At 38.0% G+C, this 26,855-nt stretch overlaps 2 protein-coding genes across 4 annotated transcripts; both read left to right on the forward strand.

The window, feature by feature from the left end:
• The first annotated feature begins 2,232 nt into the window (after nucleotides 1-2,232).
• Nucleotides 2,233-5,199, forward strand: gpr78a (G protein-coupled receptor 78a). 2 transcript variants are annotated; one of them, XM_043249773.1, is made up of 3 exons: nucleotides 2,241-3,253; nucleotides 3,348-3,461; nucleotides 4,402-5,199. In XM_043249773.1, the coding sequence occupies exons 1-3, from the start codon at nucleotides 2,583-2,585 to the stop codon at nucleotides 4,661-4,663; spliced, it is 1,047 nt and encodes a 348-aa protein (XP_043105708.1). In that variant the 5' UTR covers nucleotides 2,241-2,582; the 3' UTR covers nucleotides 4,664-5,199. The 2 variants fall into 2 exon arrangements, with proteins under 2 accessions (XP_043105709.1, XP_043105708.1); XM_043249774.1 differs by lacking the exon at nucleotides 3,348-3,461 and having other exon boundaries at nucleotides 2,233-3,253.
• A 1,290-nt stretch (nucleotides 5,200-6,489) lies between these two features.
• Nucleotides 6,490-15,534, forward strand: cpz (carboxypeptidase Z). 2 transcript variants are annotated; one of them, XM_043249770.1, is made up of 11 exons: nucleotides 6,490-6,877; nucleotides 7,654-7,683; nucleotides 8,975-9,349; nucleotides 9,510-9,725; nucleotides 9,881-10,116; nucleotides 11,220-11,381; nucleotides 11,582-11,743; nucleotides 11,823-11,958; nucleotides 12,125-12,264; nucleotides 13,198-13,297; nucleotides 13,409-15,534. In XM_043249770.1, exons 1-11 carry the CDS (start codon nucleotides 6,736-6,738, stop codon nucleotides 13,753-13,755), a joined length of 2,046 nt encoding a protein of 681 aa, XP_043105705.1. In that variant the 5' UTR covers nucleotides 6,490-6,735; the 3' UTR covers nucleotides 13,756-15,534. The 2 variants fall into 2 exon arrangements, with proteins under 2 accessions (XP_043105705.1, XP_043105707.1); XM_043249772.1 differs by having other exon boundaries at nucleotides 6,491-6,877; nucleotides 9,881-10,077.
• The last annotated feature ends 11,321 nt before the right edge of the window (nucleotides 15,535-26,855 follow it).

Consider the following 26,855-nt stretch of genomic DNA (forward strand, 5'->3'; position numbering starts at 1 on the left):
ATGCGTTTTCATGTATATTTACATTACCAGTTTTAATACACAAAGAAAATGAAAGTCTGTTTACAGTAAATTCAAACATAATTATAAGGTCCCATATCGTGCCTTATATGATAAATATGGGGTGTAATACTGGAAGTCGTGGTTTACTTTGGTTAGATACAGCAAACAATCTGTTGATTCTCTGACATTTTATTAGGCCACTTAATTTGATAAAGACATAAATATAGCAGCCGATGTGATTCTGGATCAGACCAAATGTGGGTTTATTACTGCTGTTGACGCAATAAATCACAATATGGTGCGTGAGTGTCACGTTTTCCTACATTATTATTCCCACAAGGATTGAAAAAACTGATTTCACATATTATCCATCATGGGAACCAATCGATCATTTGTCACGGGGGAATAATGACTTATTAAACATACTCTATTTTCTTAATGCGAATGCAGAAAGGACAGGGAATAGAACATTTCATCATCTTGGTATAAAATGGAAACGCGCGTTCCTCGCGGTGACAGAAAAAACTGTGATTTATTTATTTATTTATGTATTTTTGGAGAAGCTCGTTTGTTAGCCTACGTTGTTTATGTGGGGAAAAATGGCTAGAGCTGTCTGTGTGGATGTGATTCAGTTCTCTGGCTCGCAGTGTACGTACGGTACAGTACACCTCCATATGCAAAATAAACAAGCTCATCCTGACTTCTAGACATCCTGTTATGTAATCTCTCTCTTTTTATATACGAAGATAGAGAGAGGGAAAGAAAGGGCCAGGTATACCCTGACTGTTGACATCTTAAGTGGCTCTGCCATCAGCACTTTATTGCGTAACGTCCTCCCAGGGTCTAAACGCAGAAAGGTTTCCTTCTTTACCGCAGGACACTTTTGAAGAGGTTTTCCATCAACATACTATAAATGACTACGATAGAGCTAATAACTAAACCCATAACTAAACTTATTATGTCAGTGTGTGGCAGAGCCTCTGAACGTAGTGTTTTTTTTCCCACCAGTTTAATCACAGCTGTATTCTGTGTCACAGCATAATATAATATACAGTATGATTACACCCACGTCGTGTTACCAAAGCTTAAATGAAGTGATAAACTTGGTGTCACTTTGCCATAATAACAATACACAGTCACCTGGCACCGAATACGAATGACCTTTATTTGAAATCATCTTAAAACACAACAAAACTATTTTTTCTTAGCATTGTAAAAGAAAGAAAATCCATAAGGGGAATATTTGGTCTCACACCGGCAGCCGTAAAAAAATACCACAGCAGCAGGTGTGTTTCAAAACACTGTCCTCGGTGATTAAAGAAGAAGATGAAAAAAACCTCAAAGACAGAAAAAGAAAGAGTCCAAAATAACTTAAGAGGTTGCCATGGTAATGATGAAGAAATAGCCTTGGCTTTACCTGCTGAGGGCAGCCGTGTGTGTGAGTGTTTGCAAGCGCTTGTAAAATAAACATGTGTTTCGCATTTGTTCTCCCAAGGAAAGAAATGCAGAAGGAAATGGAAAATGTTGTGTACCCATCTATACTGTACTATTTATTTAAGTCACAAGAGGTTATGTAGTATAAAGTTACAGTTGGCTATGCCTCAATTTTTCACTGATCAGTGTCTAAATTGAGTTGTTTATTTTCACTCTACTTCCAGTCTGTTAAAAGGAATAGTTCAACAAAACAATAGTAAAAAAAAATCTGTTCTTCATCGGAACGGATTTAGAAATTTTGCATTTCATCACTTGCTCACCAGTGGATCCTCTGCAGCGAATGGGTGCCGTCAAAATGACAGTCTAAACAGCTGATAAAAACAACACAATAGCACCTTAGTAGTCCACATGACTCCGGTCCATAAAGTGTGCCTGGTGAAGTGAAGTAATAAACAAACTCATGGTAGAATGCTTTTAATTTAAGAATGTTGCTTCCGTCTGAATCAGGAGAGAAATCTGACCTTATCAAGCAATTTTGATGTGAGGCAACAAGGGATGGACTTTTTCATTGGAGTCTTTTTTGCTTCACGAGACGTTAACTGATGGACTGGTGTTGTGATGCTCTTACTCTCGCTATTGTGTATATAATGACGCTTCTGTATTTGCTGGGACGAAGAGGACAGCCTACGTGTAACGTGAATTCTTTTCCTTTACTTCCTTTAGCTTAAAAGAATTCATATCTTCCATCGACAATCTCTCCCACTGGCCAAACTGCAATTTGTCAAGCACACGTCACATGTAATAAACTGGCTGCACGTGAGCCGGGAGCGCTCAGAGAAGAACAATTCAGTGCGCATGAGCGCGCGCTCCGAACCGCGCGCTCTCACTTCACCTCACACAGTCGAGCGCGTCGTATTACGGTGCCTAATTTAAATAATACAAACATTAATTCCGTAGACGACGATGCTACGATAATCAAATTAAAAATCTCTTCAGCACACCGGCCAGCGCTCATCGACAATGACCGACACTTAACGGCGGTGGGTTTTTTTAAACCAAAGCAGAATGGAAAGCGGCAAAAATGAGCCACCGAGGATCCAAAAGGAGCTCAACTCGCGACAAATCAGCTGCTGACTTCGGACGGAGTCATGAACTTATTGGATATCTTTCTAGAACTACTCATCGTTGTAATTGCAGTGGTGTCGCTCGTGGCGAACTTGCTGGTGTTACTGTGCTTCACCTGCAGCGCACAAGTTCGCGCACAGGTGCCGGGGATCTTCATCATGAACCTCTCCTTCTGCAACATCCTCATCTCTGTCCTCAACATGCCTTCCACCTTGCTTGGGGTCGCAAAGCACCAGAAGCCTTTCGGCGACCACTTTTGCTACACAGTGAGCTTCATGGATACTTTTCTGACCACCAACACGATGTTGAGCATGGCAGCTCTCAGCATAGACCGCTGGATAGCCGTGGTTTTCCCTCTGACTTATCCCAGCAAAATGAGACTCAAGAACGCCGCGCTAATGGTCAGCTACGCCTGGCTTCACTCGCTCGCATTCTCGCTCACTGCTCTCCTGCTGTCCTGGGTCGGCTACAGTCCCGCGTACGCGTCTTGCACCGTGCACCTGACAGAAGATGCTGAGGGCCGCGGGCGCTTCGCGGTGTTTACCGCGGTCTTCCACGCTTGCACCTTCGCCCTCTCGCTGTTCGTCTTATGCTTTGCGTACCTGAAAGTGCTACAAGTGGCGCGCTTCCATTGCAAGAGGATAGACGTCATAACGGTGCAGACGCTTTTACTGCTTGTCGACATTCACCCGAGGTATACGTTTAAAACTTCACATAGCAAAGATGGCAGTATTGCAATGCATGTTACAAGCGTGCGTGTTCGTGACCTGTTCTTTGAAACTTTTTAGTGTAAAGCAACGGTGCTTATTGGAACAGAAGAAAAGGAGGCAGAGGGCCACTAAGAAAATCTGCGTTTTCATCGGCTCGTTCGTCCTGTGCTTCGCCCCCTATGTCATAACACGGTATTGCATTATGACAATACGTTTTACAATGCATAATAATAGGCTAGGCATAATTACCTGTTTGATTCGGTGTCCTCTTGATGTCACATGACGAGCGAGAAATATCATAAAACATCAATCGTACTAAGAGCTGCGTTGGAAAGGTTGTCTAATTTTTACTCTATTTAAAATGTAATGAGTAGTGTAAATGTATTTAAGTTCATTTAATAGAAAATATTATTGTATCATGGTTCGGTGATAACAGATAAGCTATTATTATTATTTATGGGAATAGATGGTATTTTAAGTAACAATGGTACGTTTTATATGTATAGGCCTAACGATGAACGACCAGGGCTAGTTGTCCCATTATTATACATAATAATTTACACATACTTTCCATATGTAAACAAGACGTTTGGGCTAGTTCTCACATTTTTTACTCCAGTGAATATTTCTCAGAATTTTTCTGTTTATTTTCGAGGCCCAATATATGTATATCCCTACGCCTCAAAGCACCGAATACAATAAAGCATTTACAAATGGCTTTTAAAAAAATAAAGTGTTCAGATGAAAAAGCCTCTAAAAGCCATCTTGATCAAAAACGAGATGATACTGAGTGTGCGCGCTCCGCACATAGTGTGTGTTCATCAAGCACTTTCACTTCAAACCAGCCTCAAGCCACTGAGACGTACAAGTGCTTACACAGAAACCTATACAGAGTAGCCAGAAAGAAATGCTAATTCTAAAGAAAAACATCAGATGTACTTAGAGGCTTTTGCATCCGTACTCTTCGTGCACTTTGCAGCAAGAAGGCTCTATTATATACCTCTTTATTAAATCGACTGCTCTCCTAGTTGCTAGAAAACACAAATGTATTGTATTTTGTTTACAACGTACAATCAATAAAGTGGCATATTAAATGTGTTTTTTATTAATATAGATGATTCTTTTGTCCTAGACTGACCGAACTGGCTCCTTCAGTAAAAATCGACCGTTATTGGGGGATCGTGAGCAAGTGCTTGGTGTACAGCAAAGCTGCGTCTGACCCTTTCGTCTACTCCCTCTTACGGCAACAGTATAAGAAGGCCCTTTTTGGAATTTGCAACAGGATTTTGGGACGGAACCTATACACACTTTCTGGTCACAGCAGTCCCTCGGACATGGAAAATGAATGCTACTCACAAAGGGTTAACAAGCTGATGGAGGATAACTGTCACTAGAGCAGGTGAAAAAGGCTGACCACTGACACCCTCAGAAAGACGTGCTCAGCTTTGTGCTGGTTAGTCAGTGGCTGAATGCCATACCAAACTGCCTATAATTTCTGGAATAATGGCATACACTGTATAATTTCTGTTAAATTCATGCTAGGTCAAAATTTTCTTTTATTGAATTCAGACCATGAAGTTTTGCACACTCAACTTATAAATGTATGACTCTTTATTCACAACATAGTACTGTAATGTGTATTATAATGTACATTCTGAAAAAAAAAAAAAACTATAGTAGAAGAGTAAGCATTGTATAAATATTTATCATTGTAAGAAGTGATGACCTGCACTTACTTTAAAATATAATTCAACCTGATTAATCTCATGGCGTTTAGTTTTATGTATGTAATTTATGAATTAATGTATTTAGGTTAAAACAGTGCTAAAGTGCCTATTCGGTTCAGAACGCAATTTTTTTATTTATTTTATTTTTTGAAGGGGATACTCCACTTACTCTACTTCTAAATAAAAAAATACATTAAAATAAATAAAGAAAAAAGAGTGATATTTACTATCTTCGTGGGGACACTGTAACACGATGAACAGCAGGACCACACACAAATGCAAAAACCACAAAAGTACACACATCTCTCATGTAATTAAAAAAAGAGACATATTTAGAACTTTGTTCTACCAAGTGCAGCCATTGGCTGGAGAAGCGAGGTCATTAAAAGATGTCCTGCACCCCAGTGTTGTCTTGGCAAAAAGTTTTAATGTCGAAAGTTGTCATTTAGCCCTAGTTTAACAATTCTATTTCTGTTTGTTTCTGTATTCTTATCATTTGTTGACTACCATTAGGCAAAGTCTGGTTTGGTTGCAACAGCCATCACAGTCATATTACGAAACATCAATCGTACCGAGACATACTGAAGTGCAGGGCTTTTTGAAATGCTGTTGGTGTAACCAAATGCCAAGTTCTTTCATGAAACTGTCGATGGCGCAGGCTGATGGGTTTTTAATGTTACTAATAATATTCAAATTGTTAAATGACTGGGCACAAGCTGATTGGTTCCTGTTGCTTATGTAGCCGATGAGCTTAAATGGCATTTAAATGGCTGGTTAGCATCCATTTGAGCATTTTTCAGCATGCTTTTTGAGTTCCTCTTAGCATTCCCCAGCTCCACCTGTATAGATCTGCTACAGTTATTTTATATGCTATTTGTGTATCAGCTATATCCTCAATACTCGCAGCACTGTATCACCGAATGCGCTGGCGGTAGCAAGTTCCTTGCAGCAGAAATAATCTACAACTACAGCAATAACCAATAATAGCAGATCTATTCCCCCAAGGGCTAATACATTAACTCTCATATCCATTACCATGCTAAAATCTTCAGAGAGTTGTCACGTTAGAAATACTCTCAGCTTGAATTAGTCATTCATACGGTATAGGTTAATAGTTTTTACAGTGTATGGAATTTTATAAAGACAAAGGCAGGTGTGTATGTTAGTGAACACATTCACATAGGCATTGCCCTTTGACCACTGTGTTCTTTGACCCAGTTCATACAAACAAGAAAATCTATAAGTACAAAAGGAATGACTTCCTGTCCTTATAGAATTTCAACTTAAAAGCAGCATTACAATCTCTCCAGTAAAAAATTAGGGGGTTATTATTCAAATAACGTACTGCTTTTCGAATTTTATGTTGAGTCCCTACATGTCTAGGCCTACACGTCTTACATTTTGTTTTGAAACAGTGAACTTTATACAGCCAGGTGGACACGGGCCTTTCTGAAAACCATCCAGGCAAGTGTATTTACCTCAGAACGGGAGACTGGGAGTTCTTGAAGATGACAAACTCTCAGAAAAAAACACTCTGGTTTTGAAGTAAGCCTACGCCACAAAGGGGGTAAATGTGAAGTCAGGCTTTCCTAAAGGACTGTAATTACAGTGGGTCCCAGACACGGCAGAAGAGCGGCCGCCTACCGCGGAGAAACTTTTTTGCTGTAATTTGATCATTTGGCAGCGGCGCTCGTGCAGGCTCTCCTTTAAGCGATGGGGGTAGCGGGACTTTTCGGAAGATGATCAACTCTGTACGTCGTAGCGACTGCCACATCATTCAGTTTATGGACAGCAAAATGATCACGGTTTTAATACTTTTAAGCTCGCTGGCGACGTGCTGGGGCGTCCCAAGAAGATGTTCTCCGGAAGAAGCAGCGATAGGTAACGTTATTCATTCAGTGTTGCACCAACTTTAGTAGGCTACAGTTAAGCAGTGCTCAGAGGTTTACAATATAGCTTCACTACTTACAAAGTAAGTAATGATTGAATGCTCTGTTAAAATACGTTTCTCTGATCTTAAATACTTTTTTTTGGTAATCTGAGTCTTATGTTTGTTCTTACAGGCTACGTTATATGCCTAATATTTCGACGAATATAAATTATTATTGTTGTCGCTATTATTATTATTGCATGCTGCAACAGTATTATTGATATACGAGTTTTAATCGTTTATTTTATAAATTAACAAAAAAGTTCCAAGCTCTGTTAAATACTGTTTAGGCAGATGCTCCCGAGATGCACTTCATAAAGCTGATTGGTTAAATGCCCAGAAACGTAATCCAGGCAACCAGCACTTTAGGCTAATAAAAAGCAAAAATATTTGTTTTAAATATAAATATTGGCAAAAAACAACAACAAAACAAAAAAGAACCCACCACGCCATTTGTGTAAAATATAGAAATAGTTTAATTAATAATGAGTGGGTGTGCACAAATTTTTCATTGGAAATATAAATGCTCAGAGGTCAAATAATGTTTAGCTTGTTTATAAATGCATGCACCGAGTGTGTGATGATTTGAAATTGTCATGCAATATTCGAGCAGAAAGATGGCTTTCTTTCCACTGTGTACTTTACTGCCATCTAGCCTTAAGACAGCAGAATTTGCAACGGTTTCAAAACGTCCTATGTCAATAATTATTTATTATTTATTTTTTAGGAAGATGCAGAACACCTGCAGAAGAGAGGCGTAAGTAATTCTTTTGATTCTGTTGCGCACACTGGGCCAGATTACAGACTACCAAATATGAAGTTGTTATATATTGTTGCTTGGTTTTCTAAAATTTAGAGTGAAAAACATCACAGGCCTAGCCTGTAAGGTATGGGGGAGACGGCAACTCTGAATACCAAACATCACTGCAAGACGGGACTTGTCTATACATCACTGTAGACAGGGAAAGACATGATATATATTCTCAAAGACTTTAGGCTAAATTGTGAAAGATTTGAGATAGCATATATATATATAAAGGTGCAGTGTATCATTACTTTGAAAGCGACAAATTAATGAATGTAATATGTTAAAGTAATAGTTTAAATATGAAAATTTAGAGATGTAAATTGTTTCTTAACTGTAACAGACTTGGAGAAATTTATTAATACACCACTTCCTCATCAATGGATCCTCTACAGTTAATGTACTGTAACTCCAAAGTAATACACATAACTCCAGTCCAAAAGTTGTGTGTTTGCAGCAAACAAATGACATTATTAAGGCATTTTGAATTGCTGCTTATAGACAAAATATCATTATAATCCTTAATAATGCTTCCTCCAGTTAAAAAGTTCATCCTTTGTTGTCCACCACATCAAAATCCACCATTTTGGACTGTTTTCGCTTGTAAATAGTGCTTGATTCACATTTCTCTCCCCATTCAGATATTATGACAATTTTATAGATAGGGGATATTTTAGCTGAAAGCAATGGTTTGAAATAAAATTTTTTTTTGATGCATTTGTTTCTTAAAAACACACAGCTTTTCACTTGACATAACATTAATTGATGGACTGGAGCAATGTTGATTATGACGGCAACCGTTTACTGCACTCATTCTTTAAATATGTTCTTATGAAACAACAAACTCATCATGGCCTGAGGGTAAATTTTCATCTTTTTTTTTGACCAACTGTTGCTTCAAATAACCAATACTCATTATGAGTGCATACTGGTATAATAAGGAGCTACTGAATTTTTTTTTTACTAAACTGTTACAAAAAAGCTGAATAGATAGCATTTGTGCATTTCTTTCTTAAAACTTTAATATATTTAATATATTTGATACACGAGGCCCTCCGTTGAAAATTTAGTATTAAAACATTCCACTGCAGATGACATTCCACAAAACGTTCCAGTCCAAGAACTGGGAGGAGATATAATAAAATGTGACTATTACAGTTTCCATATTAAATGAAAGCACTGCTAGACCACACTGCCTGTGACACATTCCTTCTAAATTCATTTCTTTCTTTCCTGTTCGTAGCGCAGTGTATGGAGATGGTGCTTGGTTACTGTCAGGATGTGCCCTACAGCCACACCATATTCCCCAACATAGTGGGCCAGCGTTCACGGCAAGATTTAGAGATGGGTGCGGAGTACTTGCTCTTGAGCGTGATCCACGGCCTGCTCAATGGAGAGTGTTCTCCAGACATCCGTCTGTTGGGCTGCTCGGTGTTGGCTCCACGTTGTCAAGACAACAAGCTGATGAAGCCTTGCCGCAGCACGTGTGAAATGGTGAAAAAGAGCTGTATTCATGCCTTTGAGGCCATCCAAATGGCATGGCCTTACTTTCTGGACTGCGACCGATTCTTTGTTGGTGACGAGGAGGGCTGTTACGACCCACTGTCAGAGTTAAGAGGTAAGAGCTGTGAAGAAATTAAAGTAAAATTAAAGTTAATGCAGAACATCAACAGTTGTGAAGATGTGTATATTGATTTTACATCATGATGTAAAATCAACGACAGGGATATGGTTTAAATGACATATTTATAAATGTTTTCACAATTTTCTTCCCTCAGAAAAGCAGGATGTCGCCTTTGCCAACATATCTGATGGTGGCGTTTTCACTGTCATTCAGTTTACTTACCACACCAATCCCCAGATGTTCAGCATCCTAAAGAAAACAGCATCAAAATGCTCTCATATCTCACAAACATATAGCATAGGGCGCAGTGTGGAGGGAAAAGACTTACTGGCTATTGAATTCTCCAATAACCCTGGACAACATGACCTATGTGAGTATGAACAACATTAGTTTGGGGTTAGTTAAATTTTTTATGTAAAATTAATGCTTTTGTCATTGCATTAATCGATTTGAAGTGAAAGTAAACAGTGTTCTAGTCTATTAAACTGCTCTAAATTCAGCGTTTGTCTCTTCACTGTCCTCTAGTGGAGCCAGAGATAAAATTAATTGGGAACATGCATGGGAACGAGGTTCTGGGCCGAGAGCTGCTGATCTACCTGGCTCAGTATCTGTGTTCTGAGTATCTGCTGGGCAACGAGCGAATTCAGACCATCATCAACACCACACGCATCCATATCCTACCCTCCATGAATCCCGACGGCTATGAGATTGCCGCTTCTGAGGTAGCCGATAGGAACGACCCCGAAAACATCAACCAGGAAGTAAATATTTTGTTGTCTGTCTGTCTGTCGGCTGACTGATCCATACCAAGCTCCCTGCACCAGAGAGTGTCCTCCGGAACAGGTCAGACCTCGGAGGAAGTCCATGTCAGGGCAACCACAGCCCTTGCTACCGTGGAACAAGTTTTTACTGCCAATAATATCAAAACCAAAACAAAACAGGCATAAAAAGGTACAATTGGTCCAGCAATACAGCTATGAACTGAAAAAGACAACTGGTAGAGGGAGGCCTTGACTAACCACTCTAATAGACAATTGTCCACATTTTCTTTGTCATATAACACAGCAGTAACATTATCTTGCAAAACTAATAGTAGATTAATTGAAATCCTCTAAAACTTGCACTGATCACCACGGGTGATGTTCAAGAATATATGAAGGAAAACAACTGTAAGACATTTTATTTAATCAATAAAATGTAAATAATATTTTGTATTTCTATAATTAGTAACACCTGTTTGTTTATTTATAAATTATGAAAATAATTCCACCAAATTATGTTAGATTAGACAACATAGAAATGAAACCGTGTTGGTCCATTCATTTACCACTAACAGCCGTAACTCTGCCTGGTTCTGATGTTTTCTGTCTTTTTATTGATTTATCTGTAGTCTTTTAACACTTGCCCTCATTTTGACATTCTTTCTTAATGTCTGACTTCATTTTGTCTTTCTGATCCATCCAATGTGTTAAACGTGATGTGTGTCAAATGTTGTGACTTACCAAAGAGTAATTAGTATGTACTCAAAAGTGAAAGTTCTGTCATTATATACTCACCCACATGTTGTTCCAAACCTGTATGCATTTCTTTCTTTATTTTGATTCTTCGACTTCCGTGGTATTTTTGTCCAAATGATGGAAGTCAATGGCAGCTAAAACTGCTTGCTTACCAACATTCATCAAAAAATATCTTCCCTTACATTGCACCGAAGAGCCATACAAGCTTGGAATGACATGGGGGTGAGTGAATGATGACAGAATTTTCATGTTTGGGTGAGCTGTTCCTTTAAATATTTAGTGACTCTTTTTGAAACCCTGTTAAAGTTTGTCCATGGTTTTTGACTGATGAGATTTGCAACATTTAGGGTCATGAGTACAACGGGTGGACCAGCGGTCGGGCCAACGCACAGAGTCTCGATCTGAACCGCAACTTCCCCGACCTCACCTCCATCTTCTACAATCGCCGTCGCTTCAGACATTTTCGTAGTGACCACATCCCAATCCCCGAGTCTTACTGGTTAAATAAGGTATAGGAGCCATTTCTATCAAACATACAGCTGTTCTGTGCGCGTATCTGAATACCCTTTGGAAAACTGAAAAATGTAAATAACTCTAGAATGAAAATTCCAAAAGAATATGAAAGCATAGAGAAACCAAATGTTCTACATTTGACATCTTTTGTGCGTTTATTACACATAACACGTATTCCGTTCATAACTTTTTCCAGGTAGTTGCACCAGAGACCTATGCTATAATGAAGTGGATAAGATCCCATCCTTTCGTTATATCTGCCAGTCTTCACGGTGGAGAGCTGGTCATCTCATACCCTTTTGACTTCTCTAGACACCCTCAAGAAGAAAGGATGTACTCCCCAACACCAGATGAGCAAGTGAGTAAATGAATGTTCCTCCACCTGAACTTAATTCTTTTGCACTTCCTTCATTGTGCGAGTCATGTGGTGTGGGTAGATTTTTAGGCAGTTGGCCAGGACGTATGCAGATGCCCATGCCACTATGTCTAACAATGACACAGAGAGATGTGGAGCCTCATTTGCCAGTAAAGGAGGCATCACCAATGGAGCTCAGTGGTATAGCTTTGCTGGAGGTAAACACTTTTTCTTAAGCAAGGAAGACATTTAGGTGAACTTGGTGTATTTGAGGCCTAATTAAGTTAAATATGCATAGATGCCAATAACCTGGGATCTTTTTGTGCGTTGTTCTGTCAATACATGTCACTTTCTATTCACTTCCCTTATCTGTTATTGTATCAGGGATGTCCGACTTTAACTATCTGCACAGTAACTGTTATGAGATCACTGTGGAGTTGGGCTGTGATAAATTCCCCTCTGAGGAGGAGCTCTACCCCGAGTGGCTCAGGAATAAGGAGGCGCTTCTCAGCTTTATGGAGTTTGTGAGTTCATGTTTCTGCTGGGTCACTAAGCTAAGCATAAATCACAACAGGCTATCTATTTTTTATTTCTTCACATGCTGAATATATTTTTTTTTATGGAGCTACACAGAACTCAGACTTTTAAAAGCAATTAAAATGCATCATAACCAATGAACAACAGTAGTTATTGCTTGTATTTGTTTTGTTTGTTATTTATTTAACTTTTGACAAGAAGCTGTAGGAAGAAACCCCGCTTTAGTAGTACTTTCATACAGCAAACTTTCCTGTTTCTTTCCTATCAACATTCAGAAGGTTTTTTACTGAGGAGTTTGATTATTATTCCAAATATCTTTCATGAAACTATAGGTCACACATAATGATAATCATTATCACATGACACAGCCGATTCATTTTTTTTATATTAGCAACCAATGAGCTCGCTGCGTTACGTTCATACTTAGCTAGTGCTTGCTTTAGCAATCCTCCACCTTCCCCAGCTCCACCTGTATAGATTTGCTGCAGGGTATGGTTTCATGGATATGGGGTTTAAAACCAAACACTTTAACATTGTCATGTACATGTACCGTGCAGATCCTTCTGAGCGTTTTTCACTTTATTTTTTAAAAGCATTCTATTCCTAAAAAACATGTCGATTTTTCCCCCTGGATATTGACGGTATTTTCTGAGAACAGACACATCCCCTTTTTAAAATCCGTTGAGTATTATTTGTCAAACTGGCTTTGAGGCGATATTTACATTTCTTCAGATTTTATGCTAATTAATGCATATTTCATTAGATAAAGCCTAATTACTATTTTTAAACACAACAGCAGTAAACGAACACCATGAACACACACCAGAAGGTACTTATACTTGAGAGAAAGGAATTATTTAAAGACTAGTATGGTAACACATGAGCACTTTCATCAATCTGAGTTGTCAACTTCCTTGCAGGTCCACAGAGGTATAAAGGGCATTGTGAAAGATGTACATGGAAATGGCATAAAAGGAGCCACGATATCCGTTAGAGGGATGCGACATGACATCACTACAGGTAGCTACATTTATAATAAAGCAATAGCACACTTTTACAAACCACTTGAGACCTGAAATGAGTAATGCAGATATAAATGAGCGTTGCTGCAGCCTCTGTCTCTCTCTGTAGCTGAAGATGGTGATTATTGGAGACTGCTGAATCCCGGTGTCCACATTGTGACTGCAGCTGCCTCCGGCTACTCTAAAGTATCTAAGCGCATTCATCTGCCGAGGAACACGCAGGTGGGCCGGGTGGACTTTGTGCTGAAGAAAGTCCCGCGAGAACCCTCTCTTGACTACTTTAACATCCCTGAGCTGGACAACTATGAGCGTTTTGACCCATTTAATCAGTTTGAAGAGTCCAGCCGGAGGGATCTGGGAGAGAATGGGGAGGAGAGGACTGAGAAGCCCTGGTGGTGGGCTTATTTCAGCCAGCTGGGCACGTCTGCACCTACCTGGCTCCTGCGGAACTACTAGGGACCCTCCAGAAACCACAGGAGAGCAATCTGATACCTAACTGTTTGCACCCAGGCATTACTTGATGATGGGCAATGTGATGAACACTATCTCTTTATGACATGCAAAATGTGCAGCTAACCACTGGGTCTGGTGAAGGCTTTATAGACTACCATCAAAAGTTTGGAATAAGTACTTTTTTCTTATGTTCACCAAGTCTGCATTTATTGGATCAAACATACATTAAACACTAGAGTTGTAAAGAAATATTACAGTTCAGTATAATTGGGTTCAGTTTTAGTATTTAAAACGTAATTTATTCCTGTGATGCAAAACTAAATTTCAGCATCTTTACGCCGGTCTTCATTGTCACATGATAGTTCGCAAATGATTCTAATATTATGTGTGAGATCCATAGTATGTTTTTTAGGATTCTTTGATGAGTAGAAAGTTAAAAAGAACAGCAAATCAGCTATTAGGATCATTTTTGAAAGAGCATGCGGCCCTGAAGATGCTGAAAATTCAGCTTTGCCCATCACAGAAGTAAATTGCATTTTAAAATATATTACATTAAAACAAGCATTTGAACTGTAGTAATATTTCATATTATTATCATTTATAAATTGCTTTGGTGAGCATAAGAGAATTATAAAAAAATAACAACAACAACAACTGTGTTTTAGGCTGATAGTGTCAAAATTCACCCGTAAGTATGAGAAAGACCACCCAAACCACCCAACTGCAGCTATAAACAGCTTATTCTGATAAAGTTTGGCAGCTAGATATGGGATGGATATCAATGCATAATAAATAGTAAATGATAGCATTGCTGTGGTTTTACAGTCTGTTATGTGTTATCAGGGCATATATGTATATGTATAATTCTTTATATAGCATATCAGGGACGTTCAGTGCCTTTTAAGGCTGTTGTCAATTTGGTAAATGTTTTAATTAAGGTAAAAAACAAACAACAACAACAACAAAAAATAATGAAGGTGTTTTCCCCCATTTGTTCTTGATATAGTCCTTCAAACATGGACTGAACATCAGGTGTGCAAGACAAATCTATTTTTTTTTTAAATATTCCATTCATTGCACATTAGAACCAGTATTCCTAATTTCAAGAATTAGCAAAAAAGAGATAATAAAAAGGGAAGGGTTAGAAATCACGTTAATCCCCTTTTGGTGGTGTTAAGTAGGCCTACATTTTACTGAATAAATAATATTACCTGCACATTGTGGATCAATTCATACATTATAGATATTCATAAGCTTCTGTTGCAGTATTCAGTTTTAGTAGTGTTCAGGTAGTTTTACATAGGTAGGATGCTTCACGGAGTTATAGCATGCCTCCTTAAACCACTAGATGGCAACAAAGCCTGTATAATGTTGAATTTCAGCTCTATCTAACTTTAACGTCCAGCGGAAGTGTAGGCTGCTGCAGACGTATTGAACGTTTTTCGGTTGCTTGTAAAATGCTTTCCTTAAAATCTGGAAATGTCGCAAATTTAAAAGTTTTAAATTAGAAATGAAGGCTTTTACAAATCAAGAATTTTTACATGGCCGATGCTGACCTGGGTATCCAATTAATTCCAAACTCAATGCTACTAACCCATACGCAAATGCAATATGTGTAAATGCATTCAATTTCGATATAATAGGAACCAAAATTTTATATGAAATGTATGAAACCTAGAAATTTGAACAAATCCATATGTTAATATGTGTGTCATTTGTACACATGTGTCCGTATCTATCTTTGTAAATCCTAAAACCCTTGATAAAGTGTTCATTGCTTCAGTCATGGCGTTACTGTAATTGAGCTACTAAGAAGTCTACTGGTGAAGTACGACTGATGTCGTAAGACCGCAGCTGCAGCAGTATTCTTTACAGCTGAGCAGGTGTCTGTCCCAGTGGCTTTGTAAAGAAAGTCTCTAATGGCCTGTAATATGACTGCATCGCTACACAGGCTCCAAACACATGCTGATGGAATTTTATATTCAGCAAACATCATAACTCGCAGCTGTAAGTGCCCCGGATGCATATCACACCGCTCGTCTTTATTGCGGCAAACAATTTTGACACATTAGCCTGAAGAACAATCTGAGAGGGGTCAAAGTATAACAGCAAAGGCGCCTCTGTAAGTGCCTTTTCACACTGCTTTGTCAAGTTCTGCAGTCTACAGCCACTGCGCGTCTTTCCTGCAGCCAGTTCATCTTCAATGGTTTTTAGTTACACTTAGTAGTCTGACAGCACACCCTCAGGAATAATTACATGGCCTGCGTGCTTCACCTCTGAATTAGACTTTGTCATCAGAACAAAAGAAAGGCATCTGAACATGTGGCACCCCCTGCACTGCCATCACGAAAACACAATCTGGTGGTAAGGCTTTCTGCATATTTTTGCAACATTTGGCCTTACACTATGCTCGGCTCCATATGCTTGTCAAGATATGGTACATAGATTTTCAAATCTTCTTGTTGCTTTGGCAAGGTCCTGCTTACTTTTGATTCATTTTTACAGCACACGTTTTTAGACTAATTTTAAACAGATTTTCATGGTTAATACTTTTCAATCGCAACATTTCCGAAATAGATAAATAGAATTTCAAGCTGCCGATCGAGTAGCGAACGTAGCAAAAATATACAATTTCTCACATTACATAATCAGATTGTGCATTTGGTTTTATCTACAGTGCTTTGTGTTTTGACTGCTAACTGAAGCTTTTTCAAAATGAGCAAATCAATTCTAACAGCTCGATGGTTTGATTTATGTCACGCTCAATCGCCCATGAGTTTATAGAAGGGGAAACACTAACAGTGTAATACGCTAGATCTTTTTAAACTATAAAATAGTTTTATACAATTGTAAAAAATATAATATTTGTACGATGTGATGTTAATAACCGGGCTGAAATTATTACTTTACTTTCCTCCTTATAATGTAACGGAAGGTCATCTAACTGTGAATAAAATTTTATTATATATATATATATATATATATATATATATATATATATATATATATATATATATATATATATACATTGACTTATGTACAATAATATTTATAATATTGAATAATAATAATAATGAACCACTCTGCAAGCACTATAGCTTAGTTTTACACCCCACAGTTCACCCTTATGACAGAGCGGCTTCTTAAATAAAATCTCCTTGAGCTGAGACCGCAAATGATTCATCCAGAAAATTAATGAACTAAATGTTTGCACATTTATCCCGAAGCTAAATGGGTCATTCCCATTTACTGGCAGTTTGTCACATGCATGTCTCTGAGACGTTTTCTAACAGACTAAAATATAATTTTTTTTGCTCGATTTCCTATGTCATCCGTAATTATCTCTTTCCTTTTTCTTTCCCTTTTTCTAGCATTCACTGAGTATATCGGCTCTCGTTTTCCTCTTCCACCTTTTCTCCAAATTTAGATTAATCTCTGTTTTTATTTTCCCATTTGATTTATGTGCAATTCAAACCCTTCCCTGGATTTTTGTGCCCCCCTATTATCGGAGGCACGGTACATAAACAATGCAGCTTCAGTTGGAACATGTCAGCATGGAATCCGCGGTTTAGGCCTATGCATCCATGTAAAAGAGCTCTCTAGCTCTCCTGCTTTCTTCTTTCTCTCTTTCCCGGCGGTGAGGTGTGCTCAATGTGGCAGAGATAATTTGTTTGCTTTGCAATTATTTTCCATCAGTGGAGACAAATTGATTTGTACAGCATAAAGCGACAGTGAGAGTGTAGTGCACTATAAGCAGCTCAGACAGATCAGCGCTAACTTGCTTATGCTAAAGTCTGACAGACAATGGCACTGTTCCTGTCATTCACTCTCTGTTGAGCTCAGTAGTTGGTGCACCTAAGAGAAAACAACTGCGCTGCTATAAAATCAGCCAGTTGTGATATGAACTGCCGTTTGCTGTATGAAAGTTACTGAGCTTTGTATGCATGGTTGTATTACTAATAAAACAATAACCAGAGCAATGCGTAGCTGAGTTAGACTAGCTTTCAATTTATCAGCTTATAACAAACCGTGCAACTGATTGTATTTGTTGTAGTATTTTTCCTTTTTCTTTTTCTTTTTTCTTTCTTTCTTCTTATTCTTTTTTTGTAATGAGAGGAACAATACAATTGGCGTAGCACCACAAATTATTTATTTTTAAAAAAGTTAATAAAAAAGCTGCAAAAAATGCCAAACTCATATTAACTGAAGAAAACAGGCTTTCTCTCTCTCTGTTTTTTCTTTTAATGTATTAGATCCCGAGGTTTACGGTTAACATTTTAAGAGGTTAAGCACCTCTTTTCAGTACTAATTTGTTGAAAAGAGTGAGTGAGGGAAAAAAATTATAAAAAAAATTAATTCTAAAAAAAATCATAAAAAAAGTTTCAGGCCCTTTTTCTCATATTTTAATTGAAGTTAGACTTAAACACACCAAACTATCTGATAATCTAATAATAGCAAACCTTAGTAATTCTTTAGTATTGAGACAGATTCTCATTAACTAGTTGCTTATCAGCATGCCTATTATTAATATTTTATTAACATTTAACATTTTTGTTAATGCTTATAAAGCATATATTCTGCCTGACCATATTCTGCATCCCTGATCCCAATATCTAAACTTAACAACTACCTTACTAACCATTAATAAACAGCATATTAGGAGTTTATTGAGGCAAAGAGTGAGTTATTTTTTATTAATAGTGAGAACTGAACCTTAAAATAAAGTGTGACAACTTTTTTTTTAGGTCTGTTGAAATTTTATTTATTGTTTTTTTAATGACAACACAGTAGTCTTAGGTTACTTATGTACTATTGAAAAGCATGGCAGTTATACTCTCTCTCTCTCTCTCTCTCTCTCTCTCTCTCTCACACACACACACACACACACACACTGCTCCCCCATGTGAGCCAGAGTTCAGGGGTCACCAATTACTTGGGGAGGCTGAGAAAGTTGCAGAGGCCATCCCACGGCTGCCATGTTGAATTAATGTCTGTTTGCTTACAGGTAGAAAGTCAGAACTCACCACAGCTCAGTGAATATTTTAGCAGTCATGCAGTATGTATTTGAAATCACTCACATGAACAAAGAAATTACAAAAGTTATATTAGATAAACATAAAAAATACATCGATCGAAAACATTAACACATAACCACAGCATGTTTTATTAATATCACAAGACAGAAATAAGCAATATCTCACAAGCTAACCGCTTTGATTCAGCTTTAAAAATGAAATGACAATATTACGTTTTTGATTTGTTACTGAATATTACAATAACGTATGTGAGTTTTGGCTGTTTATGTAAATAAGCAATTATGTGTCAATTGTTTTCTTTTTCATTATAATCCCCCCGAGCAAGGACATTATTCTCTGTGCAAGCGAATGTTGAAAAGACTGGATCTGAGCCCGAATTCCTCGCATCACAGTAGCTTTCCTAACTCCAGTCGCTCAGACGCGGTTTGTTCAACGTCCGAAAACTCTCTCCCCACCCTGTGTAAAAGGAGAAAAAGAAAAGAAAAGTGGCCATTGTTCAGGGCAGAGTTTGCAGAAGGCGAGCCCTTTGCACTTTGTGAATGATTTAAGACTCAATGGGTCTGATTCATTGTGTTCAGCCAAACCAACATAATTTGCAAAAACAGCACTTGATTTTGCAATAAAGGTCTAGTGTCGTCTTCAATTGAGTCGTGCTGCTCAGTGGCAGTAATTACAGGGGCCTTCTCTGTCTCTCTCCGGGTCCCCTCTCTCCCTCTCTCAGCATCAGTGAAGGTCCAGCTGAGCTCTGATGCAGAGCTAATGCTAATACATGCTGTTCAGCAAAAGCAAGACACGCAGATACTTGCGCGCGAATGCAAATTCACGCTGAGAGACAAGTGTTCTAATTATGCCTGTTAATTGATTAGAATTTCAGTAGAGGGAAAGACGCGCTAATTAATTGTGTAAAGCAAAGCTGTGAGGGATAAACTTTAGGTCACAAGAGAGGTCATGCAATTTCATAACTCACAACTTTCGAAACTGTTCAAAGCAGTGTCGAAAATTGTAGTTGTACAGAGATGCGTTTCGAATGGGAGAACGCATGCTTTTTAGAAGCTGGCTTAGGACTCTGCGTTGCCTGGTCTAGCCTGAAAAATAGGGTTTTTTTAAGCGCACGCTTTCTGAGGGCAAGAAACTAAATTTATGAGACAGTTGTTGTCAGATTTCATTGGTGAATTAAAATACGAAACTAAATCGCACACTTGGTAAGATAGCTTTGTAAATTTAATGTTTTCCCATCCAGAGAGACAAGGCTGTACTTGCATGACTGAATAGAGCGCCTGAGAGGCGTTTCAAATATGGCCGCCAAGTGAAATGACTTGCCCTAAAGATACTTTGACTTCTATCCCTCACAGCTTATCTCAGTTCCTGTCAAACACGAAAGACCCCCTGTGGTAAATATCAAGTTTTTAATGTTGTTAAAAACTGGTGTTTTAAATATGCTTAAAGACAAACCCCATGCAAAATCATCAGGCACCGCTGCTGAGTCTGTCTCGGTAAACTGCAGTTATATATAAAAAGTAGTTTGCGGACCACACTGAGTTATCGTCGATTGTTCCTTTTGTAAAGTCGAGCACCTGAACTTTGCGTGTGTGGCTAGAATTGACTGCACTAATATGTTGGCATACTAGGTGTCAACATTTGCAGATGAACGGTTGCTACTTGAAGCAAACGATGGAAGACAAAAATAAATGTGGGGGGTTGTCAGAACAGAAATGTACCTGTTTGTTCAACACCGCAATTAAAGCAATTTAAAGGCTGCACTCTGTACAGAACAGATGATGTTTTACAAAATTGTTGCAGCTATTAACATTTAACAAATGTCCTTTTTTCGAGATACTTATGACACACACCATAAAAGCATAAATTATCACTAGAAGTTGTTGCTGACCTCACAAGTTTGGGATTTAGATGTTAAACTTGAACATGCAAAAACCAGCAAAACATAAATGCAGTACATGCAAAAAGTATTATAATAGGCTATAACATAAATATGTGTGACTACGAAATCGATATCAGTACCTCTTTTGATAACTGACGGTAATAGCGCTCTGTTCACGTCCAGGAAAGGATCTTCAAAAAGTAGCAGGCTTGACCATGTAATTAGTGTGTCTTGCAGCCGCTCAGTTAGTGAAAATAATTACTATGATTGGACACCAAAAATCAGGGCTGTCCCTAAAAAACAGTGGTGTCTGGTTACAGAGCAGAAATGAATTAACGTTAAATTGAGCTGTGACGCTTAAGTCTGGAAACACATACAAGCACATTTAGACGAAAATGCTCACTTGCGCAGATGTGTGTTTAAAACAACCACGCATAGAAATAGAACAACATGGTTCTGACCACACACACACTGGTCTTGTTCAAACCTCCTGAGGCTTAACTGAGACAGGTTTAGTTATGCCGAGGCTTTGTTATGTTACTGTGTCTAACACAAAAGAGAGCAAGAGGTGCGTGTGATGGTTTCGGGTGGTGTATGTGTGTGTGTGTGTGTGTGTGTGTGTGTGTGTAAGTCAATTTAGTCAAAAACACTGGTCACACATCCTTAAATCACAACGGCCATCAGCAGCGCTTAGTGAAATTTCTCTGATTTCTCAGAAATGTGGGTATTGTTTTATTTGATTTTGTCTGCAGAGGCATGGTGTTCACAGGTCATCCAACACAAAGCTTGTGTAGTTAAAGCTCTGACCCCCGAAGTAATCTGACAGCTTAAGGCTTTTCATAGTCGTAGTTTCAACCAGCAGTGTTTGTTTACATTTCCCCTTCTTTTTCCCTCTGTTTGTTATGATTTCTTTTTAATGCTCTGTAGTACCTTAGATGTGGTTGGTTTAAGGAGAAAAAAAGAAGAAGTTCCTGGAATTTCTCCTTTTCTTTTGTTATGGGATTATTTAACCGAGGCTCTGATGATATTTTCCCAAGTTCAGTTCAACCAGAAACAGAATTATTGTGTTGTAAGCTGTCTTAAAGATTTATTGGCTGACTGATTGCACTTCTTGTGTTTTTATCTCATCCGTTCCCAATAAGTAATGTATGATGTTATTACTGTTTTAAGTGGTATACACTTTTTCTGTTTGTAACATGTTGTAGAATATAGTATATTCCATTAGTTATCGCATGATCTACCAACCGCCTTATCGCTGGATTTAGAAACAGTAAACCAGTTGTACAGCCTACTATATAATCTGGCTGATCTAGTGTCTTTACTGTTCATAACAGGTCCTGAATATTGAGCGAATTTGATACAACCACACTTTGACCTATGGTTGTTGGCAGCATTTTGACACTCTCATCAAATCCTTATGTAAATCCACCTGGTTTACAAGATGTAAAGAAAATGCAGTTTTTTCATTAGCTTTAATTTGTCATATTATTAAGGAAAATGAGTACTCTGTGTTCTTGTATAATCTTTTGTTCTCCACCACAAAGTGCATTTGTCAAGTTAACTCAGATGAACAGTTTGTAAGGAAATGCAGTGACTCATTCTAGGTGCATTAACTCCTCTGAATAGCTTAATGGTTTAGATGCCCGAAGGCCACTGAAACCCAGTGAAACAAACGTAAAACCTAACTCAAGCTGCTGAGACGACAACAGCATGTAAAAGCTGAGTTTGAGAGGCCACTAAATAAACGTAAAAAAACCCAAAAAATAAATAAAAACATACATTCCACGTGGCACTGAGATGAGGGTAAATATTTTTAAACAGTTGAACTGTCTAAATATATGATTTATTGTTGCTACAGCTAATTATTATAGAGATATTTTATAGTTATTTTGTTATATGCTTCAACTGGCTCTACGTGTTCTAATCTTTGCTCCAAAACAGATGTAGGGATTTCACGGATAGCTGGATGGCGATGAGAAGTGCTGTTTGAATGACTCCGAGTGTAAATGTCATATGACCTCAGTCTTTACAGATGAAGCATGGCTATTTCCCAAAAGGCCATTGCAGGAGCAGGACTCCATCCTCTGTGGCATTTCTTTGTCATTGGCCTTATAAAGCGGCAGGATTTGTGTGAAACCTTTATTTATTTCTCTCTCTGCCTTCTCTCTTTCTTCCTATCTTCTCTTCTCCATTGCATTCACTGCATCCTCGTATAACTGCACCATTCGCTTAAAAATTTTTTTTTCGGAGTATGTGTGTGTGTATTTGTGTATCTCAGGCATACGCCTGGACAAGTGAAGTAAATGCAATTCAATTAGATACTGCCCTCAGGCCTGTAGTGTTCCTGCGTCTCTCCATTGCACATATTTATCTTACATAACTCACAGGAACTAGTCCATCCATTACTGCACACTCACTTTTTAAGTGCTTCGGCCTAGAGAATAAGAAATAAAGATGGTTGAAGGCAGCGTGTTTGTAAAATAGCCGCCCGAAAGTATTGTTATGTTGGGGGATTTATATTTTCCTGTCAGCAAGGATTATGATTCTGGATTTAGTTGTCATCGTACGTCTAATGTTCAAACTAGCCCATCAAAAGAACTATTGATTGAGAGGCTTACCGGCTATTTAGTGATTCATTTGAATTATTTTATTTTTCAACAAATAAGATGGTTTTAGGATATTAAATTGAAGTCGACAGACTGTCGTTTCTTCGTGAGCCCATTATCTACGCATCGGTGAACGATAGAGCGAATCAGTTATCTGATTGTTTCTTTCAGGTGTCGCACAATGCTATCCATTCAGGTCAGACTAGAGAAGACTCTCAGCTACGTCTTCAAGCAGGATTCTGTTACCTTAAATATATAATACTTCCATGTTAGTAATGGGGGTGAGCTTTAAGCAAGGAATGTGTTCGCTTTAATTGAGCCGACCCTGGCAATCTTTCACTCCGCTACGATTTGTATCACATATGCACTCATTCTTTCTCTGGCCTGAAAATCTTCTGATAATATTGAAAACGGGCCATTTTGTCGCCATATACTCTAACCTCATCAATTTCTTATTTTTGTCTGTAATTATGTTGTGGATATTAGTGTTCTACTTCCTGTCGTTTTTTATTCTTTATGTTTACATTGTGCAGAAACGTCGAAAGCTGGTTAATGAAGAAAATTAGTGAGAGGAACCGTTTCTGTGACCTGTATGAACCTCATAAATATTTAATAAGGCGAGGGCTGGGAGAGTTGTTGATTGGTTGTCTGCTGGTAAACAGTTCTCACTGTACACCTCTGACGTCACAGTTTGCTGTGTGAATTAATTTAAGCTGCAGAGTAAGGTTTCATAACCCCCGAATGGAAATCAGTGTGATGGTGTAAAAAAAGTCACATGACACCTTTTGACTGCTATGTTTTATAACCCCTTTTTCAGGCTTCTCATTCTCTCTCTCTCTTTCTCTGTCTGTTATATAGATGATTTAACTGATGAATCAAGCTGCATTAAACTGAGCGGTGCACAGGCAGCAGAGCTTTGTTTCCTCTCTTGCCGTTTTCTGTCTGTGTGCATCACATTGAGTTCCAGAAACAGTTCTGCCATGCATGCAGCAAGTCCCTCTCTGAGCTCCGAGACACTCAGCTGTCATACATCTGTCTGCCTGATTGCTCTGCTCTCTGGGTGAAAAGTGTAAAGTGTTTCCTCAAGCTGCTCTTTTGGATGTTAAAGTCAGCCTCTATTTTTGTAAATGCATGTTATAGATCTTATTGAGAACAATTTGTCCATGCATGTTTATTTTTTCTCTCTCTCTCTCTTTTTTTAAAAAATTTGAATGTGACCTTGTAATGCTTAATCGAAACGACATAACTGGATCTGATGGACTTTTGCACAAATTTAGTCTGCTAAAACCATTCCTCTAAAAACTCTAAAACACGATTCAATTAAAAAAAACAAAAACATTTCATCATAGCTTGGGATCTAGATTTGCACTCTTTTACTATCTCAAAATACAAATAACAATTTAAGTTTTATGTTATGCATAATGTTTATACTACTTATAGAACATTTTAAATAAATGTTTTACTTGTCTCAGATATGGAGGGTTTTTTTTCTCCAGTAATTAATGACCAAGCTAAATTTAATGTCGGCTAGTAAGCAATATAATAATTTGCTAATACTGTTTCTATATAATATAAATTTTGTGTTTTCATGTTAAATTCTGTCACTACATACTACAACTACATTTTTAAAAAGATAATATTAGAGATGTTACAGATGTGGCAACAGTTGTATAATTTGTGTATTGTTTTGGACAGAAAGTGGTGTCACTCCAATTTCAGTAAAACATGACAAACAAAATGGAAGCATTGTAAAATAAGCATTAGCGCATTAACACTGTTTAAAGTTCTGTAATATTACTACGGATGCATAGTGTAACACAGTAGTGTAACATACTCTTTACTGCCCATTACCTAAACATTGAATAAAAGTACTAAATCACTGGCAGAACACAGAGCATGTAAAGCATATTCCAGCGCCTTTGAGACTCTAACCCCTCCAATCCCCTGCATGTGACCCATAAGCTAGCAGAAAATCTCCAGATGATCTTCTGCTAGTACATAGTGAGCTAATTACACTGAAGTTGAAATTCATGTGGTGTAAAGTCACCATGCTCAGCTTTGAAATGGAGAAAAGAGGGAGATTTAAACAAGTGTAAAGCTTTCCAGAGGTGGGGAGAGCGAAATATACGCATTAAAGCATTAAATAATGCTGTTTATGTGGCTTCTGGTTAGGAAAGAGTGCAAATGCAATGCTCTTATGAGAGTTAACACTGGAATCATTTTGGGAATGCTTAACTCAGGCTTGGTACTTTAAATGTCCTGTTACTTTTGTCACACTTAGCTGCTTTGACTTAGTGGAAGTGCACATATACTTCCAGGAAAGAGATGCTGATTTAGTTTTACAAAGCTTTTTAGTTCCAGTGTTTTGTATGAAGACAACAAAGAGCTCGACAATCAGCCAATCAGACTCCATTCTGTATATACAAGCATATAATTACTACAACTCAGAGGGTTTCTGTAATGGGACCCCCCACTTTAGTGTAACCGTATGGCTGTGGGCCTGAAGTTGGCATCCTTTTAGGAACAAGTAGACGGCCGCATGACCACACGGGGGTAAGGCAGTGCACCATCTGTGCATCTGGACCCAGCCGCACAGTTAGAGCGAGATTGTAGAAACACATGCTGTTTTTTACATTAGGCTGAACACACACAATTATGTTTTTGGCTTTTACGCTAATGCATTACCTGTTTTGAAAGACGTAACTAATGCATTGTTTTTTAAGTATACTTTTCAGGGTGTACATTTAGACATCATTAGTGCAAAATGTGAGGTGATTCTAACATTTTTGATAGTATTTTCTGAACCACATTTTTTACATTTTACTCATTCCTCACAGGAAAATCACTTAGATGGTTCTAATAGGACATAAGCACTTAGGACATATTTATACCACAATGATGTATTAAAAACAGAAAGTTTTTTTTTGACAGTATCCATTCACACGGGTCTGCAAAAATGACTTAAAGCACTGTATTATGCTTGCCAGGCCAGTAGTTGGCGATGTCTATTTATAAAGAAACACTATGTGAACACTGCACATAACGTCAGTGTTTTCACAAACGTGAGTTTTTTTTGGAGTTTGTGGAGACAATAATGGTACTGTTTTCAAAAGCTTGAACTTGAAAACGTGCATTAAAAATGTGCATTTTCAATAGCAATTTTACAAAATGTCATCTAAATAAATGGCCAAAAGTGCATAAAACGTTTCCCGTTATTAGCTGAAAGTCATGTTATATAAATAGCATGTTTGTCTATACATGTGTGCTCAGATTTGGACTACTTTTAGTCCTGGGAAGGATAGTAACATTTGAAATCAGCTACATTGTAGCTAGACCGGCTAATAGTCGCCATGAGAAAAATGTCTTTTTAAATAATGTCTTAAAGCAATGGTTCTGTCATCATTACAACCCTGCATGACTTTCTTCTGTGGAGCAGAAAATAAGATCCATAGATCCATAAATGAACCTTAATGAGTTGTTTATGGATGTTATTGTTTGCTGTTTGGACTTAATGTTATTCGGGATTAAAAATTCTTCAAAATGTTCAGGAAGCAAGGTTTGGAAGAATATGAGGATAAGTAA

The sequence above is a fragment of the Puntigrus tetrazona genome, chromosome 1 (genome assembly GCF_018831695.1).
Source record: "Puntigrus tetrazona isolate hp1 chromosome 1, ASM1883169v1, whole genome shotgun sequence".
In the NCBI taxonomy this organism is placed as follows: Eukaryota; Metazoa; Chordata; class Actinopteri; order Cypriniformes; family Cyprinidae; genus Puntigrus; species Puntigrus tetrazona.